At 35.0% G+C, this 19,864-nt stretch overlaps 1 protein-coding gene across 3 annotated transcripts in view; it reads right to left on the bottom strand.

Moving 5' to 3' along the window:
- Positions 1-19,864, bottom strand: part of SMC5 (structural maintenance of chromosomes 5) — a 105,907-nt gene that overhangs the window by 83,930 nt on the left and 2,113 nt on the right. For all 3 annotated transcript variants that reach the window (XM_082633203.1, XM_082633204.1, XM_082633205.1), the window contains exons 2-3: positions 16,793-16,934; positions 8,376-8,428 (exon numbers count right to left, since the gene is read on the bottom strand). In XM_082633203.1, the coding sequence (XP_082489329.1) occupies positions 8,376-8,428; positions 16,793-16,934 (195 nt within the window). The remainder of the gene's footprint in view (positions 1-8,375; positions 8,429-16,792; positions 16,935-19,864) is intronic.

Genomic DNA, 19,864 nt, shown 5'->3' with positions numbered 1-19,864 from the left:
TAAGTCTCAACAAATTTCAAAGGACTGGGAACATAAGGGCCATCTCTCTCTCTCTCTCTCTCTCTCTCTCTCTCTCTTTCTTTTACCACACTACTATCAAACTGGAAATCAATACTAAAATATAACAGGAAAATCACTACATTAGAATCTGAAACAACTTTTAATTTATGAACTCAAAAAGAAAATGAAGAAAACATTCACAACTGAAAAGTATGAAAATACAATATACCAAAATTTGGGAGATGGACCTAAAGCAATACTGAGAGGGAAATTTTTAACCTTAACTATTTATATCAGGGAAAAAACAAAAAACTGAAAATTAGTACAATAAATATCCATTTCAAGAAATTAGAACAAAAGAAACCGAAAGTTTAAAAAAGAATTAGTAAAGGTAAGAGTAAAAATTAATGAAATAGAAAGCAATGATGTTAAGACAGAAATAACAATGCAAAAAGTTAATTCATTAAAAAAGACTAATAAAACTAACAAATCAATTTTTTCCAAATCATGAAAAAAACATGAATGAAAGAGGGGAATACAACTACAGAAGACACTTAGATAATATATATTATATATGAGACAACATAATACAAATATAATAAAGTTACATAAGAAGCTATTATTTAGCCCAATAAAATTAAAAGCTAAGATGAAAAAATTTTTTAGAAAAGTATAAAATACCATGATGATTCAAGAAATAGAAAAACTAAATAATCCACTATCATTAATTAAATTAAATCAAGTTAAAAAATTAAAAAACTCGAGGCCCAGATGATTTTATCAGTAAGTTTAACCAAACATTCAAACAACAAATATTTCACAAACAAAATACAGATGTAAAAATTCTAGATAAAACATTAGAAAAGCAAATCTAGCAATGCAAAAATTATGACTATACTGCATTTATTCTAAGAATGCAAAACTGGGTGAGTATCAGGAAATTAACTGAATTTAACAATTAAAATAATATGATCAATTCAATAGATGCTGATAAAATTCATTAGCTAGTCATAATTAAAAGAAGACCAAATCAGGAACAAAAAGTAAATGGTATCAAGGAACCAAATAAATGGTATCTTCCAAAGTCCTACAACAAATAGCTCATTTCACTCCAGCCACACTACCATTTTTCTGTTCCTCAGAAACAACAAATTTAATTCTGCCCTAGATCCTGAGCACAAACTATTCCATCTGCCTGGAATACTCTACTCCCAGTACTTATGGTTCTCATTTAGTTCTCAACTCATGAATATTCTCAACAGGCCTTTCCTGAACATTCAACAGAATTAAATAAAAGCACCACCTCCCCTAAACCTTGCCAAGGCCTACAATGAGCTAAATCTAAGTTCTTTGTCTTCATTTTACTCGACCTATCAGCAACACTGGACACGTATCACTCCCTCCTCCTCAAGCCATTCGAGCCATTCAAAGTACTGCTTTCCAGGTACTATATTCTTCTGACTCACTAGCATTCTTCCCAGTTTCCTTTCCCTATATTCAGCCTCTAAATGCTGCAGTACAACAGGGTCTAGCTCTTAGACTTCTTTGCTTTGTATCTTCTCCCTTGGAGACTTCAATCACCCTACTGCCAACTCCCCAAACGTATTATCTTTGGCCCAGACTTCTCGCCAAATGATAGGTTAAAAAATCCAATTGCCCACTCAACATTTCTACCTGAATGGCTATATAGGCATCTCAAACTTTACTCTGTATTTTACTGACCCTGAAAAGCATCTGTTTTTGTTATTGTTCTTTTCCATCTTAACATTTCTGAAACTGGGTTGCACATTTCAAACTGTGTCATAGTTCAGTTGGAAGCTGCATTTTACAAATGGTGCCATCTTAATTTAATGAAATATAATTTACTCCAAAATGACCTTCTGATCTTACCCTAAAACATCCTGACGGAGGTTTCATTACCTCAGCTAACATGGACCCTAATGGAACAAGAGAGCATAACATAACCATGTTGAGTATGGGGAAAGGGAAATCTCCCCTTGTGCCAGACTTGGTAACAGAACTCTGGTTAATAGTCACTGGTTAGATTATTAGAGCAAGCAGCTACTGCATACCAAGTAGTTAACCTCTTTAGATAACTAAGAAGACAACTGGGCTTTGGTGATTCAGAGTAGAAAGTCAGGAGTGCTTAAGACCTGCAGCCATCCGTAATGGACTTTTGAAACTTAAATATTAATACTTCCTCTGTATTTTATAAATATACCTGGCTTATATATATTTTTTCAGTTTCAATATCTAAGAAACCACTGTGATCAATCAATGGTACCAAGGCTAACCCAGGAGTATCTTTGGCAACAGGCGTACCTCGGAGACATTGAGAGTTTGGTTCCAGACCACCACAATAAAGTGAATACTGCAATAAAGTGCGTCAGACGAATTTTTCGGTTTCCCAGTACTTATAAAAGTTGTTTATACTACACTGTAGTCTACTAAGTGTGCAACAGCATTATATCTAAAACAACAATGTACCTACCTTAATTAAAAATACTTTATTCCTAAAAAACGATAACCATCATTTGACAATGAGGGGTTGCCACAAACCTTCAATTTGTAAAAAAACAATAAATGTATCTGCAAAGCACAATGAAACGAGGTATGCTTGTATTTTTTAAAATTGAGATATAATTCACATATCATCATTTTAAAGTCTACAATTTGATGGTTTTAAAAAAAATGGTGGTAAAATTTACTAGTTTAACCATTTTCAGGTATACAGTTGAAAGACTGTGCGTAGCAACAACGGTTTTTAAATACATTCACAAGGTTGTGCAACCATCACCACCATCTAATTCCAGAATATTTTCGTCTCCCAAAAGAGGAGCCCATACCTGTTAAACCAATCACTCCCCATTCATTCCTCTCCTCATACCCCAGCTACCACTAATCTATTTTCTGTCTCTATGGATTTGCTTATTCTGGGCATTTCATATAAATGGAATCATGCAACATGTATTCTTTTGTGTCTGGCTTCTTTCACCAAGCATTATCTTCGCAAGGTTTACCCATGTTATAGGATCTATCAGTACTTCAATCCTTTTTACGGCTCAATAAAATGTCATTGTATGGATATATCACATTCTGTTTACCCATTTATCAGGTGATATACATATGAGTTATTCATAATTTTCATTATTAAAATTAGGAAAAAGCTACTTTTGTGTCAATGAGCAATCAATCTCTAGAATAGTGACTGGACCAAAGAATATCTGTATTTAATATTTGACAGATGCTGCCGAATAGGATATAGTGCCTGTACTCCCACAAACAGTGCACAACAGGATTCACTTTCCTATACCTTCATGTGACTGAATTTTATTTAAAAAATTTTCTAAGCTGAGAAGAAAAGAATCCTCACCCTGATTTTCTTGATAGCTAGTGAGGTGTAGCCTCTTTATAGATTTACTGGCCATTTACTTTACATTAAATTTCTTTGCTTATTTTCTATTAAGTTGTTTATAATTTTTAATGACTTGATGAAACATTGGTATTTTGGTAATTTTGAGACATGTACATGCTATCTGTACTGAAAATGTTTCCTCCCATCTGTCACTCATTTTTAACTATGGCACCATTATATTTAGCTAGATTTCTATGGAGCCTAAATTTCTTATTTTCCTTTATTTGTTTATTTTTTTGAGGCAAGGCTTTATTGGGTCTAATGCTGCAGCATAAGGGGGTGAAAACAAGAGTCAGGGGCCCATGCTCACTCCACAAGAGGAGCTGCTTGGGTCCTTAAAATGGGTAACAACAGGGGGAGGTACGTGGGTTGGGCAGGAGGTACAGCTTAGGTAACCTGCCCACTGCCGTGGTGGTGCTTTGTGCAGGGATTATGCACAGTGCCCTGCTTTTGCTCCTGGCACCTCAACTGGTTTGTGGCTTTTTAGTATCTTATTGTTCATAACTGCCCCAACTGCCATGTGTGCAGTTATTTTTAGTCCCTTACAGTTTCTTTGTATTCTGTTGCTTCAGGGGAAGTTTGTCCAGGTTCAAGTGCTCTGGTAAAGGGTCCCAGGTCCCAGCCTATCTCAACTGGAGACCTGCTGTTTTCACCCTAGCTTTCCTCGTGATTTGGCAGAGGCCATGTAGTTCCAGTCATCAAAGCCTTCTCTTCCTTAGAGCTCTTCCTATCTTCCTTTATATTGTTATTGGCTATCCTGTTCTACTTAGAAAGGCCTCTCCCTTTCCTGAGATTTAAAAAATATTCTACATTTTTTCCTATCATTTTCAAAGTTACATATTTTTTTCACTCAGCCTTTAACATATTGAGATTTTATTTATGTACAGGGTGGCTGATAAAGCTCTATATTTATCCATTTTAAAAATTAACAGCTAATTATTTCAATTCAATTTGAGTAATTTTTACCCGATGCTTAAATTGCCACCTTTACAATAAATTAAATTTTTATGAGGAAAACATAGGAAGAACACTCTTTGACATAAATCACAGCAAGATCTTTTTTGATCCATCTCCTAGAGTAATGGAAATAAAAACAAAAATAAACAAATGGGACCAAATGAAACTTAAAAGTTTTTGTGCAGCAAAGGAAACTACAAACAAGACAAAAAGACAACCCTCAGAATGGGAGAAAATATTTGCAAGTGAATGAATGGACAAAGGATTAATCTCCAAAATATATAAACAGCTCATGCAGCTCAATATTAAAAAAACAAACAACCCAATCCAAAAATGGGTAGAAGACCTAAACAGACATTTCTCCAAAAAGGTCATATAGATGGCCAAGAAGCACATGAAAAGCTGCTCAACATCACTAATTATTAGATAAATGCAAATCAAAACTCCAATGAGGTATCACCTCACACCAGTTAGAATGGGCATCATCAGAAAATCTACAAACAACAAATGCTGGAGAGGGTGTGGAGAAAAGGGAACCCTCTTGCACTGTTGGTGGGAATGGAAATTGATACAGCCACTATGGAGAACAGTATGGAGGTTCCTTAAAAAACTAAAAATAGAATTACCATATGACCCAGCAATCCCACTACTGGGCATATACCCAGAGAAAACCATAATTCAAAAAGACACATGCACCCCAATGTTCATTGCAGCACTATTTACAATAGCCAGGACATGGAAGCAACCTAAATGCCCATCAACAGATGAATGGAAAAGATGTAGTATATATACACAATGGACTATTACTCAGCCATAAAAAGGAACGAAATTGGGTCATTTGTAGAGACGTGGATGGATCTAGAGACTGTCATACAGAGTGAAGTAACTCAGAAAGAGAAAAACAAATATTGTATATTAATGCATATATGTGGAACCTAGAAAATGGTACAGATGAACCGGTTTGCGGGGCAGACATTGAGACACAGATGCAGAGAACAAACGTATGGACACCAAGGGGGGAAAGTGGTAGGGGGTGGTGGTGGGATGGATTGGGAGATTGGGATTGACATATATATGCTAATATGTATAAAATGGATAACTAATAAGAATCTGCTGTATAAAAACATAAATAAAATTCAAAAAAAATTCGGATATACATTTAGAACTGTTCCTATTTTCTCCATTCTGCTCCTCTAATTTTCTGTACGAATTTCATACTATCAACAGCTTTATTAACTAGACAGCCACATGTAAAAGAATGAAATCAGAACATTCTCTAACACCATACACAAAAATAAACTCAAAATGGATTAAAGACCTAAATGTAAGGCCGGATACTATAAAATTCTTATAGGAAAACATAGGCAGAACACTCTTTGACATAAACCACAGCAGTATCTTTTCTGGACCCACCTCCTAGAGTAATGAAAATAAAAACAAAAATAAACAAATGGGACCTAATTAAACTTAAAAGCTTTTGCACAGCAAAGAAAACCATAAACAAAACGAAAGGACAACCCACAGAATGGGAGAAAATATCTGCAAACAAAGCGACCAACAAGGGATTAATCTCCAAAATACACAAACAGCTCATGCAGTTCTATATCAAAAAAACAACCAACCCAATCAAAAAATGGGCAGAAGATCCAAATAGACATTTCTCCAAAGAAGACATACACAGATGGCCAAAAAGCATATGAAAAGAGCTCAACATCACTAATTATTAGAGAAATGCAAATCAAAACTACAATGAGGTATCACTTCACACGGGTCAGAATGGCCGTCATCAAAAAGTCTACGAACAATAAATGCTGGAGAGGGTGTGGAGAAAAGGGAACCCTCCTACACTGTTGGTGGGAATGTAAATTGGTACAGCCACTATGGAGAACAGTAAGGAGGTTCCTTAAGAAACTAAAAATAGAACTACCATATGTTCCAACAATTACCATAGATCCCATTCCTGGGCATATATCCAGAGGAAACCATACATGCACATTTGAAAAGATACACGCACCCCAATGTTCACTGCAGCACTACTTACAATAGCCAAGACATGGAAGCAACCTAAATGTCCATTGATAGAGGAATGGATAAAGATGTGGTACATATATAAAATGGAATATTACTCAGCCATTAAAAAGAATGAAATAATGCCATTTGCAGCAACATGGATGGACCTAGAGATAATCATACTAAGTGAAGTAAGTCAGACAGAGAAAGACAAATATCATATATCACTTTTATGTGGAATCTTAAAAAAAATGATACAAATGAACTTACTTGCAAAACAGAAACAGACTCACAGATTTTGAAAGCAGACTTGGGATTGTGGGGTGGGGGTGGGGGACTTGGAAAGAGATAAATTAGGAGTTTTGGATTAACATATACACACTACTATATATAAAACAGATAATTAACAGGGACCTACTCTATAGCACAGGGAACTCTACTCAATATTCTGTAATAACCTATATGGGAAAAGAATCTGAAAAAAAATGGATATATGTATATGTATAACTGAATGACTTAGCTATACACCTGAAACTAACACAACATTGTAAATCAACTATACTCCAATATAAAAGAAAAATTAAATTTTAAGAAAAGGCTTATTTTACACTTTAACATCTGTTACATAAATGTCTTATTCATGATTCTACTTTTCAAGACCTCTTGGTTTTATTCTTCCCGATGAACTTTATAATCAACTTATACATTTACCTGTTGAGACTCTTATTGGAATTATATCAGATTTATACATTAGCTTGGAAAGGACTGACATGTTAATGGTGACTACAAATTTATATTTTTAGAACATAATATGCTTCTCCATTTATTCAGGTCTTGGTTTTGTATCCTACAGTAAAATACCACCATTATATTTTAATAAGTTGAGTATAACCTCTTTAACTGTTTTCTTCCATGTGTGCCTATTTCTCATCTCTACATAAATTCTAAAATTTTCAACAATTTTTGAATAAAGATCACTTCCTCATTTCCTATAAAATAAGGCTATTAATCTTTAAGAGCTATTTCAGCTAAGAAAATTCAATAACTTTCTATAAACACTCCAAAAAACAACACTCTAAAAATCACCTAAAGGATGTGCATATTCATATATAAAAGACAAAGTATCTGCACCAAGGATGGTCAACTGGTTTCATCTTGAAGAGTAACTCTCATCCATCAGAAATGGCTGCCAAGAGTGGTAAACTCAGAACATCTAGGTTTAAGGGAAAAGAACACCATAATGACTTATCAATTTCTACCATGAGGGAGGGAATGGAAAATGGTGACATAAATGCCAAGTATCGCCATACATGAAGTTCACCAAATTACAAATAACAGTGGTCGTTTCTGGAAGTGGAATTATGGCAAGAAGGCTTTCATCTTTTTACACTCCTACACTGTTTGCATTTTTTAAGCAAATATTTTGCTTTCAAAATCAGAAAAAAGAAAGCTTAAGTTTGTAAAAAATACTGCAACTTCTTAATGAATATGTAAGAGTGGTATATTTCTATCTCATTATCTCCCATAAATTTCTAATTTCCTTAAGAATTTTTCCAGAAGAAAGTTCTTATAATTCAGGTTTTAAAGGACGCATTAAGGGACTTCCCTGGTGACGCAGTGGCTAAGACTCCATGCTCCCAATGCAGGGGGCCAGGATTCAACCCCCAGTCAGGGAACTAGATCCCACATGCACGCCGCAACTAAGAGCCCAAATGCCACAACTAAAGAACAAGCCTGCCGCAACTAAGACCCGGCACAACCCAAATAAATAATAAATAAATATATTTTTTTAAAGATGCATTAAAAAAAACCAAAAACAAAACAGAAAACAAAAGAAAACTTACCTCTCTAGATAAAGTATCCCTTAAATACTATTTCCAATATCTATGCCATAATACTGTATTATTACTCTTGACTAAAGTCATCAGGAAAGCATGAACATAAACTAAGAAATTATGTAGGAAAATGTGGTTTTAGCGCTTTTAACACTTACAATTCAATTTCAACCATGCCTTTGGAACATCCTCTCTTCACAAAAAAGCCAACCTAAGATATAAGAAAGACAAAGTGAGCTGTGTGATGGCATTCCCAGGTTAACAATGAGCGATTTAGCAAAGTCATTATTGTTTGTCAGATTCTTTCAATAACTACTCTGCACATTCATTCCCATCACTTTCTAATTGTACCCTTCCCAGATTTAGACTCCTCCACTGGTTCCACTCACAGATAGTAATCATCTAAGTTACCATTTATTGAACCTTCTATGTGCCTAACAGCCTCTTACAAAGTTCATGACAGAGCCAGTAAGTAGTGCAGAGCAAGGATCTGAGCCCAGGTAGCCCAGCTCCAGACCCTGGGTACTTCTATGTAGTTGCACAGATTAAATATTATTAACAATCACTCTAAAAGTACTCATCCTGTTATTAATTAGGATACACCTACCACCAAGCACTTAAAAAAAAGAGCAATACACATAGTAAATACAATTTAAGTAAGTACAATTCATATAGTATAATAGATATATTTAAGCTAGTTTCTATATATTTGAGCATAAGTATGAAAAAAGACCCTGGGCCTAAAAAAATCAGATTGGATCTTAAATTAGGCTGTAAGTAATACTAAAAGAAAGGCAGAAAATGCACCTTGCAAATAATTGTCTTTTTAATAGTGGTAATGACAGTGATGATGACAATTATAACCACAACAGTTAACATTTATTAAGCATTACTAAATGTTTCTGTGCTAAGCAATTTATATACAATTTTCTCATTTAATACTCATGAGCAAAGTTATGAGCTATATGTTATATCCATTTTATAGATTATGAAAGTGAAACCCAGAAATATGAAAAAGCCTGTTCCTGTAAGAAGAAAGTACAGGCTTTACCATGTCTAGTTCAAATCTCAAGTGAGCCATATACAAGCTGTTTGACCTTAACCAGGTTACTTAACCTCTGTTTCAGTTTCTTCATACATAGGGAAAACAATGGCATTTTTGTAGGAGTTGGGTCATCTACTCATTAGCTTGCAACAATTAAAATACTTCGTACCAAATGGAAGGAAAGATCAGGAGGAAGTTTTTATTATAAAGTATCCATACAGGTGGTACAGAACGTGCTTGTACTAAATTTTTATGTTAGCATTTAAATAGAAATACAACATTAAAAAGGTTTTTTTTGCTAAGAACTTGGACATCCCCTAAACACATCTATGGATACACAAAGGTCTGCAATCTGTCATCTAAGAAACACTGCACTGCACTCCACAGCTTCCTTTAAAAAGCCTACCACTCAAGGGTGAGGAGAGATGTGTCTTCTTTATGACACAAATAAATAGGAAGATTGGTGAACATTGTTACAGCCCAATCCATTCTGACCATACAGCCCTTGGAGTACAGTCCAGCAGACCATTACACAGAGATAAGGATTTAATAAATGATTTCTGAAAATTACATATCAGGAATTCCCTGGCGGTCCAGTGGTTAGGACTCCGTGTTTTCACTGCCAATGGCCGAGGTTCGATCCCTGGTCAGGGAACTAAAATCCCACAAGCCGAGCAGTGGGTGGTGCAGCCACAAAACACACAAAACTATGTATCAATATTTATAAAAATCTGAGTCGGTCCTTGGAAATTATCTACTCCAACCCCTGTTCTTTGAAATAAAGAAAAACTGAGTTCCAGACAAGTGACTAAGGTTACAAAGCCAATCATTAATAAAGCAGTATCTTTTCTACCTCATAAATGCCTCCCACAGAGCATTAAAAAAATCATATTTTGAATAGGTTATTTATAATCGTAAGGGGTATATAACTCAATCTTGTAACCTACATTAAATTTTAAGCGTGGCTAAGAAACCTGTAATATCATTTTGATAATATCGCAATATTTACAACAGTTTTAGAGAAATGAATCATTTCAAGTTTTAAAAATATTTTACAGTGAAGTAACAACTCAACTTTTAGACTTAAAAAAAATTTATTTATTTTTGGCTGCTTTGGGTCTTTGTTGCTGTGCATGGGCTTTCTCTAGTTGCGGTGAGCAGGGGCTACTCTTCATTGCAGTGTGTGGGCTTCTCATTGCAGTGGCTTCTCTCGTTGTAGAGCACGGGCTCTAGGCGTGCAGGCTTCAGTAGTTGTGGCACGCAGGCTCAGTAGTTGTGGTGCACGGGCTTAGTTGTTCTGCGGCATGTGGGATCTTCCCAGACCAGGGATCGAACCCATGTCCCTTGCATTGGCAGGCGGATTCTTAACTACCGCGCCACCAGGGAAGCCCCTAGACTTTCTTTTTAAAACATGTTTTTATGTGAAATACATACCACACAGTAAACCCGAACTTAATGCACTGTTTAAGAAATAACAAAACAACCATGTATCTACCTATTTAAGGAACTGATCACTACCAGTGTATCTGACATTCCTTAACTCACGTCAGTTACGTCCTTCTCTCTGGACAAATGTAATCTCTAAATTGATTTGCTGATAATTCTTTTGTGTTTATTTTTACTGTATAAATCTCCAAATATTAAATATATATTATATATATATTTGACCATTCCAGAAACAAATTCACATTACATGTATTTTTCTGTGATGGCATTTTTCCTTAAAATTATGTTTTTGAGATTTAACCAATGAGCCAAAGTTTGCTTTTACTGTCATATAATATTCAATTTTATTTGACTATACTAGAATTTATTGCAAACAATACTTCTATAAATATTTCCATAATTTCACCTAGTATAAATGGACACAAGCTTACTAAGGTACCTAGAAGTAGAATTTTTGAGGGACTGGATATAGGCATTTACAGATTTACTAGGTAATGCCATATTTTCCAAGGGGGTTGTACAAATTCATATTCCCACCAAGAATTCATCAGAGTTCCCACTGCTTTATATCCTTATAAGCCACATGGCACCACAAGAATTTTTGTGGGTCTAATGGATATACCATGCCAGGGTTAATTCGCATTTCTCTGATAATTAATGAAGCTGAGCATATTTTCATGTATTTACTGGCTGTTTGGGGTGCCTCTTCTGTGAGACATCTGAGCATATCTTTTGCTCATTTATCTTCTGAGTTGCCATTATTTTGATTATGTAGTGTGGATACCAATCTTGTTATATGTGCTATATATATACCTTCTCTCATTTGTGACTAGTCTTTTCTCTACAAGGTGCCTTTTGATGAACAAAAGTTCCTTAATTTTACTGTAGTTGAATTTATCAACCTTTCCTTTGAAGTCTATATATATATATATATATATTTTTTTTTTTTTTTTTTTTTTTTTGCGGTACGCGGGCCTCTCACTGTTGTGGCTTCTCCCGTTGCAGAGCACAGGCTCCGGACACGCAGGCTCAGCGGCCATGGCTCATGGGCCCAGCCGCTCTGCGGCATGTGGGATCTTCCCGGACTGGGGCACGAACCCGTGTCCCCTGCATCGGCAGGCGGACTCTCAACCACTGCGCCACCAGGGAAGCCCTGCAGTCTGTATTTTTATTTAAGAAATTCTTCTTTAACCTGAAGTCACAAAGATATTTTCTTCTACTACCAATCTTTTCCAGAAACTTTCTGGTCAATCACATTTAGATCTTTAATCTACCTGGAACTGATTTTTGTTAAAGTGTGAGAAAAGGACTCAATTTCATTTTTTCCTATACTGATAAGCAATTGTCTCAGCACTATTTATTCATCTCTTCCCCACTCACCCACAATGTCAGTTCTGTCATAAATCAAGTTTTTACTAATCATGCCTTTGTATCTAGGCTCTTTATTCTGTCACATCACACTAGTCTATCCTACAGCAATACCACAATGTCTTAATTTACTGTAATTTTGTATTGTCTTGATATCTGATAGGCAAGTTTTCCCATTTTGTCCTATTTCTTTAGAAGTATCTTAGCTATTTCTGGCCCTTTGTTCTTCCACCTAAAATTTAGAGTCAGCTTGTAATTTATATAGACATTATAGGGATTTTGACTGGAATGACACTGAATATGTAGAAGAATGACATTTTTATATTAGATCTTCTTGTCCATTAATACAGTGCATCTCTCTAAACTTCAATGTTTTTAAATAAAAATTGTAATTTCTGCATATAGGTCTTACATGTCTTTTATTAATTTACTGTTATGAAACTTGTACTTTTGTGGCTATAATGTCCATTTTTAATTGCATTTTCTGGTCTTTGTTAGTATATAGAAATGCAATTGATTTTTGTTATACAACTTTTTTTGGCAGGGTCTCAGTTTTTATTTCTAATCTGATAATTATTTTTAAGTTTATTATTAATTCTAATCAATAGATATAACTCACAGAAACAAAAGGTTTTGGAGTCCTCAGTAAGTTAAAGAATGTAAAAAGGTCCTTGCCTTAGTCTGGGCTTCTATAACAAAAATACCACAGACTGGGTGGCTTTAACATTTATTTCTCACAAATCTGAAGGTTAGGAAGTCCAAGATCAAGGTGTCTACAGATTCAGTGTCTGGGTTATACAATCTTATATCTAGTAATCCTGATAAATTTGCTTATTGATCCATCAGGAGGCTTATCTGGAGTTTCTTTGTGGTTTTTATGCAGACACTCACATAATCTGTGAATGACAGTTTTCTTTCTTTACAACACGTATCTTTTCTGTTCTACCTAGAACTGCCAGTACAATGTTCAATAGTAATGGTAGTAGGCAACCTTGACTTGCTCCTGAACTTGCTGTACATTTTCATAGATATCTTTTGTGAAATTAATAAAGGTCCCTTCTATTCCTAGTTTGCTAAGAGCTTTTAATCATACATTACTGTGGAATTTAACTGAATGCTTTTTCTCTATCTATTAAGATGACCATGGAGTTCTTCTCCTTTAAAATGTGGTTGATTATTAGGAAAAAAATAACATAATACATCTCGCACTCCTTGAATAAATTCAATTTGGTCATGATGTGTTATGTATTATTAAATTCAAAATGCTAAAGTTTCTTTTTTGTGTGTGATTTTTGCTTCTAGATTCATGAGTGAGACAGGCTTGTAATTTTTTCATTCTATCCTTGATTGATTTGGGTACCTAAGGTCACATTCTCTGTGTAAAATAGAAACTTACTGCTATTAGGACTAATCCACAATTGCCTTTGTCTCTCTCTATGAGAAAAAATTTACCAGCTAATTTAACTTTTCTACTTAGTCAGTTTTGATAATTTAAGTAGTTGTAGAAACATTTATAGTTACAACTTTTTAGAAATTTAAACTTGAGTGGCATAATGATTCTCATAATATTCTTATATAATCTTTCAAACCTCTGCTGCATTCTTTAACGCCCTCGTGGTAGTCATCAGGGCAGTTCGTGAATATTCTGATTCTCCTTTCAAGCAAACGACTGCACTTGCTCCTTCTCTCTGATCCAAGTTATGGCTTCATAACATGCTTTGTCCAATGAAATGTGAGCACAACATATATATTTACTATTGAAAAATATTCACATATAAGTGGACCTGCGCAGTTCAAACCTGCATTCTTCAAGGGTAAACAGTATATACTCAAATGAAGATTCTATAAGGCTAAAGTACCTAAGTGACCACAGAGGGCCTACACTGGATAAGCAGCAAGAATTAATCTTTTGTATATTTAAACCACTTAAATTTGGGGGTTTTCTGGATCACAATTTAACATATCTTAACTATTACTTTTTGCCATTCCTTATATTTTTTTCTTCGTTTCTCTCCCTGCCCCCAGAAGTTACTGATTTAAATAGTATTTTTGAAAAGCAATTTTTAGTTTTGTGGTTCCTACTGAATCACTGTTTATTATTTTATTAATTTCTGCTCTTACTTTTCAGTTTCTATTAATATTTCTTCTTTGACCTGTGGATAATATAAAAGTACATGTTTCATTCTGAACAAATGGGAAAATTTTAGTTATCTTCTTTATTATTTCTATCTTAATAGCACTGTGGTCATAGAACACAGTCTATGTGGTAGCAATTCTTTGATATTTTTTGATATTGCTTTATGGCTCAGTTTATGGTTAATTTTAAGAAATATTCCATTTTTGCTTAAAAAGAATGTATGCTCTACCAATTGTTGGGTGCAGTGTTTACAACATGTCCATTAGTTCAATCTAACTGTTGTTCATACCTTCTATACTCTTATTAATTTTTTATCTGATTGGATCTATTGATTACCACTAGCTCTTCCACTATAATTCTGGAGCTGTTAACTTGTCTTTAAGAACTCTGTGATTGTGCTTATATATTTTGGAACTAGATACTGTGAATTTAAGTTGGGAGCTGAATTATCTTCTTGCTGAACTGAAACTTTCATCAATATTTAATGACCATCTTTATCTCTAAAAGTTCTTTTTTCCTTTAAATTCTATTTTGCCTGGTATAAATTCAGCTACACCTACTTTCTTTTGTATAATATTTGCCTGGTATGTATTTTTTCATCCTTTTACTTTCAACTTCTCTGTAGTTTTTTATTTTAGATATGCTTATTGTAAACAAAACAGAATGGAACTTTGTTTTATTTATCTACTCTGACTTTCTCATTTAACAAGAATGTAGAGCATTTATTATTATCGTGAATGTATTTCCACTATCTTTTAATGTTTTTTAATAATATCCTTTTCTATATTTCTCTTTCTTTTCTCTTCCTCCTCCTTTCTTGAGACTCCTTCTGGGTTGTTTGGGCAGTGGTTATTTTTTCTCTACTTCTCTCTTCCTACTTTAACCTTTCCTGTTTGGAGATTATCTATTTCAATTTTTTTACTGGCTTACCCTAGAAATTTTAACGTGCATATTTAGCTTAATAAACTCTGAAGCTAACCAATTATCTTAACTTCCTCCCAACAATACAAATTCAAAGAATACTTCAACTCTGATCACTTCCTTCCTGTTGTCCAGGAAGGACATTTAGTACTATCTTCTTTGATTTAAAAACTTGACAAGAAGACATTAGTATTATTTTACACAGTTTACTTCCCTACATGTTTACCATTTTTTTGCTCACCATTTCTTCTTACCTCTCAGACTTCCTTCCGGGATCATTTTCCTTCTTCCTAAATTATATACTTTCAAAGTTCCTTTATGAGCATCTCAAACTGTTCTTTTCTTTCCCCCTCTGTTCCCATTCTGAGACCATATTACTACTATGTTTGGTATTCTGGAATTTACTACAATGTGTCTATTTGTGTATTTCTTTCATTTACCCTGTCTGGGATATATTAGGTATCTTGAATCTGAGGATTCAAGTTTTTCAACATTTCTGGAAAATTCTTAGTCATTCTTTCTTGAATACTGTCTCTTCCTTAGTCCATTGACTATCAGGTCACAATCTTTATTTCATACTTTTTTCTCACTTTATCTCTATATTGCATTTTTAGAAAAACTGTCAAGTATTTTGGTTCACAAATTCTCAAATATGTCTGCTTTGTTGTTTTACCTGTCCATCAAGTTTCCCTCCCATGTACTGCTATTTCTTTATGTTCTATTTGATTCAAATTTACCTGACCAAGTTTTTCAAATTTACCTGATCTTTTCTGTTACTTATTCCTTTGTTATACTTGCAACCTTCTTTCAGTTCCTTAAATAAATTAAGTATTCCTAGTTTACATTCTGTATCTACAAGCTTTGTAGATCTGATTGTATAGTCTGTTGTTTTTGTTAGCTCTCATTTTTGGTGATTCATTTCCTCCTATGCTTTGTGATTTTTTTAGGTATGGATTCATGAATTTCTTAGAGCTTTATGTTGAGGACTGGATTGAGGGTATTTTCCTTCAGAGGATTTGCATTTGCTTCTGCCTGAAGAGAGATGTTGCTAACTTGGACCACTTTAAACTAAAATTACAATGTATGTGTTAAGATTTGTTTGGAAGATTTTCTTTTTTTATCTACTGTATTCAGAGCTAACAATGAGATAAGTAACCTCACTGTCCCACTTTGTGATTTTTTTTTCTTCTGCTACATGCAGTGCTTGGCTTCTAGTTTTATCTTCTAACCCTTCTGCACCTTCAGGACCCCCAATCCTATGCAACCAATTCAAAGTCAGGCTTTAGGGTGCTAGGTAAAGCAAATACCCCTGGGTAAACAACCCCAGAGCTTGTAGAAATCTTTAGATCCAAACTACTTTGTTTGTACCCTTTGTAAACTTACTTCGCCTTTCCACAGCCCAGAAATACATTTAAAAAGATATATTTTACATTATTTCTAAGGTTGCAGGTGTTACATACTTGGAGAATTCTCTAGGTATATAGTGCACACTACTTCTGGAAATGGAAATCTCCCCACAGTGTCCCTGCCAACTTCATTATTTATATTCAAGCACAACACATTTGCTATACTCAAGGAACGGAGATATAGAAATTGATTTGTTACTAAAAGCAATTCATGGCTTTGAATTCTGTTAAAAAGTGCATATGTTAACTCACCTTATCTGCCCGTCCCATGAAAGCAGGTTTGCCTGCTAATCCAAGGCAAATGGCACACACGATGCTGGACTTCCCTGTTCCATTAGCTCCAATAATCATATTCAAGTGGGGCCCAGGAGATACTTCACAGATATCATACGTTCTAAATTATAAAGAGGTGATATTACTAAGCAGAGATAAGAAGTGAAGAATATTTTCTTACCAAAGCACTTTTTCTTCCTTTACCCTTATCATTACCTACAGACTTCCTCAAATTCTTTTAAAAACCACCTAACCTTGCAAATTTAATGTAAGGTTAATTTATAGGTTGTTAATAAACTAGAGGGAAAAAAATCTGTCAGTGGGAGAAATGAAAAAGTGATAATGTGTATCTAAAATAAGAACATTCATGGGAAAGTAAGACTTCATGTGCTTTTTTTCAAATATTAAGTCTGCTGAATAAAGCAAAGTTTGATATTATTTACTCTTTAATAATTACAATACATGAGAGAGTACATCAAAGCTACTATACAAATAAGATAATTTTTAACCAAATTATATGTAAGTGAAGCCATGGCTCATCCTAAATCTGTGGATTTTATATTTATATTTCTCTTGAATTAAAATGCTTACTAGCAACTTCTCATAGTCAACCAAATTATTTCTATTCTAATTAGAAAACTGAAGATATATCAAGCCAATAGTTTAATTTTTATTATTACTTAAAAAAATAACATCCAATTCCTTTAATATGCTGCCAGACATTCACCAAAGGATCTATTTTTAGTACAAATTCAAGTAAATTTTATTCCTATGGGAGGAAACGAATGCATCATCACCAAGCACTTTTGTAACATTCCCTCATACTAGAAAGCAGCATGCTGTCCAGCACTCTACATGCAACAGTACCATCTAATCCATATTAGTACTCAGGGACAGCTACGGCAAAATGTGAAGTGAACTCTGACTCAGATATCCTTCTACCTTGTCTTTGAATATTCTGAATTGGAACCCATAAATAATGTCCTGTTCCCACAGGGTTTCAGTCAGCTGCCAACTAATTCCCCAAGAGTAAAAAAAACCTTAGCCTGTTACTAACCTGCTAAGTATTTAAATAATTTAACCAAGCACACTTTAACTTTAATACTCACACAAATTAACAATTCTGAAATGCCACGTGGTAATAAAATAAATACAGGTGGTAAAGAGAGGTAAGCACCTATCTATCTTTTCAGAAGCTTTATTCTAGTAACAGTTGAGTCTTAAAGCAACCCTTTACAACGGCTAAAATAAAACTAGTTTGGGAATTTCAGACATCTGGAAATGTATCTGACTTGGAACTTCTTAATCCCAACACATGAAGTCCCATTCTATTAATACTGGAATTTCCTGATGTGAAATCTCTGTGTGACTGTCTTACTAAAATAGTGATGCAACTGGTATTTAAGCAAACAATAAATACAATAGGAAAAAGCATGAGAACTTCTGGCCTATACTATACACACAAATATTATAAACAGGAAAAATTGCCAAAAACAAAATAAAGCTTCTGCATTTTAAAAAACCTTTCTGACTCTACAATATGTTTACTGGGAATTCCCTTTTTGTGAGTTCCCTTTGCTCTGAGCTCGCCCTGAAAGAGCTAATGTCAGAGGCCCACCCTCTTCTCAGTCTACATACTTTGCCTAGTACCTCATGTATTCTCCATGGCCTCAGGTAGCATCTATATGCTGAAAGTCAGTCCAGATGACCTATATAGATGGAATTCCCACCTCAAGAACTCTATTTGGATAGAGTCACCTCAAACTTAACACATTCAAAATTAAACCCACCATCTTTTCCATCTAAAACCACTCTTAGAGTCTCTTAGTGAAGGGTATCATCATTCATCCCACTGCCCAAGTCAGAAACCTAGGCATTAGTTTTGCATCATCTTTGATTCTTACCATCTGCTTCACCTCTATCCACACTACCCACCCACCCATCATCCAATCAATCACCAAATCATGTTGGTAGACAAGCAAATCTGAAATAACTTGTTTTCAAGAAAAAGAAGGACTTCCCTGGTGGCGCAGTGGTTAAGAATCCGCCTGCCAATGCAGGGTACATGGGTTTGAGCCCTGGTCCGGGAAGATCTCAAATGCCGTAGAGCAACGAAGCCCGTGCGCCACAACTACCGAGCCTGCGCTCTAGAGCCCGCGAGCCACAAGTACTGAGCCCATGTGCCACAACTACTGAAGCCCACATGCCTAGAGCCCGCGCTCCGTAACAAAGACAAGCCACCACAATGAGAAGCACGTGCACTGCAACGAAGAGTAGCCCCCGCTCGCTGCAACTAAAGAAAGCCCGCGCACAGCAACGAAGACCAAACACAGCCATACGTTCATACATACATACATACATACATACATACATACATACATACATAAAGTTTAAAAAAAAAAAGAAAAAGAAAAAACAGGACCCTTCATAACTTAGCTCTAGCTCATCGTTTTCTACTCTCTATCTCCTTCCCCTATTCTCTCATAAGACCTCTAAATTCTAACTATAATGAATTTCTTTCAGTTTCTTGACTATCTTATGCTTCCTTCTTTCTCCAAGCCTTTGCACATGCTATTCCTGCTGCCTAGAAATCTCTCCCCCCACTCTCGATCCCATTCGACTTGGTTAACTACCAGGAATCCTTCCTTTGACTACCCTCTTCCAGGCCATTTCAGTTCTCTAAGCCTACTCTTCCTACTTCATTCCTAAAACTCAAAGTCCTCTCATTGTAAAAATAAACAAAACCTCCTCTAGCTCTGCACTTTCCAGCTACTTTTTTCTTTCTCCTCTTCACATCCAAGCTTTACTTCCTCATACTCATTCGTTCTTCAATGACTGCAAAGCTTTCTGCTTCCACTACTTCAAAGTGTCAAAGATTTCCTAACTGCTAAATGCAGCAGGTTCTTTTCTGTCCTGTTATCTGACTTCAGTGTAGCAGATGATATTTTTGAAGCGCTCTTTTTCCTTGGCTTCTTGGTAACACTCTCCCATGGTTCTCTTCTTACTTCCCTGAACAGTTCCTTCTTAGTCTGTGAGTTCTTCTGCTCGCCC

The sequence above is a fragment of the Mesoplodon mirus genome (genome assembly GCF_964341445.2).
Source record: "Mesoplodon mirus genome assembly, chromosome: 1".
Lineage (NCBI taxonomy): Eukaryota > Metazoa > Chordata > Mammalia > Artiodactyla > Ziphiidae > Mesoplodon > Mesoplodon mirus.
Note: the sequence above shows the minus strand (reverse complement) of the source record. Positions and strands in the feature narration are given on the sequence as shown.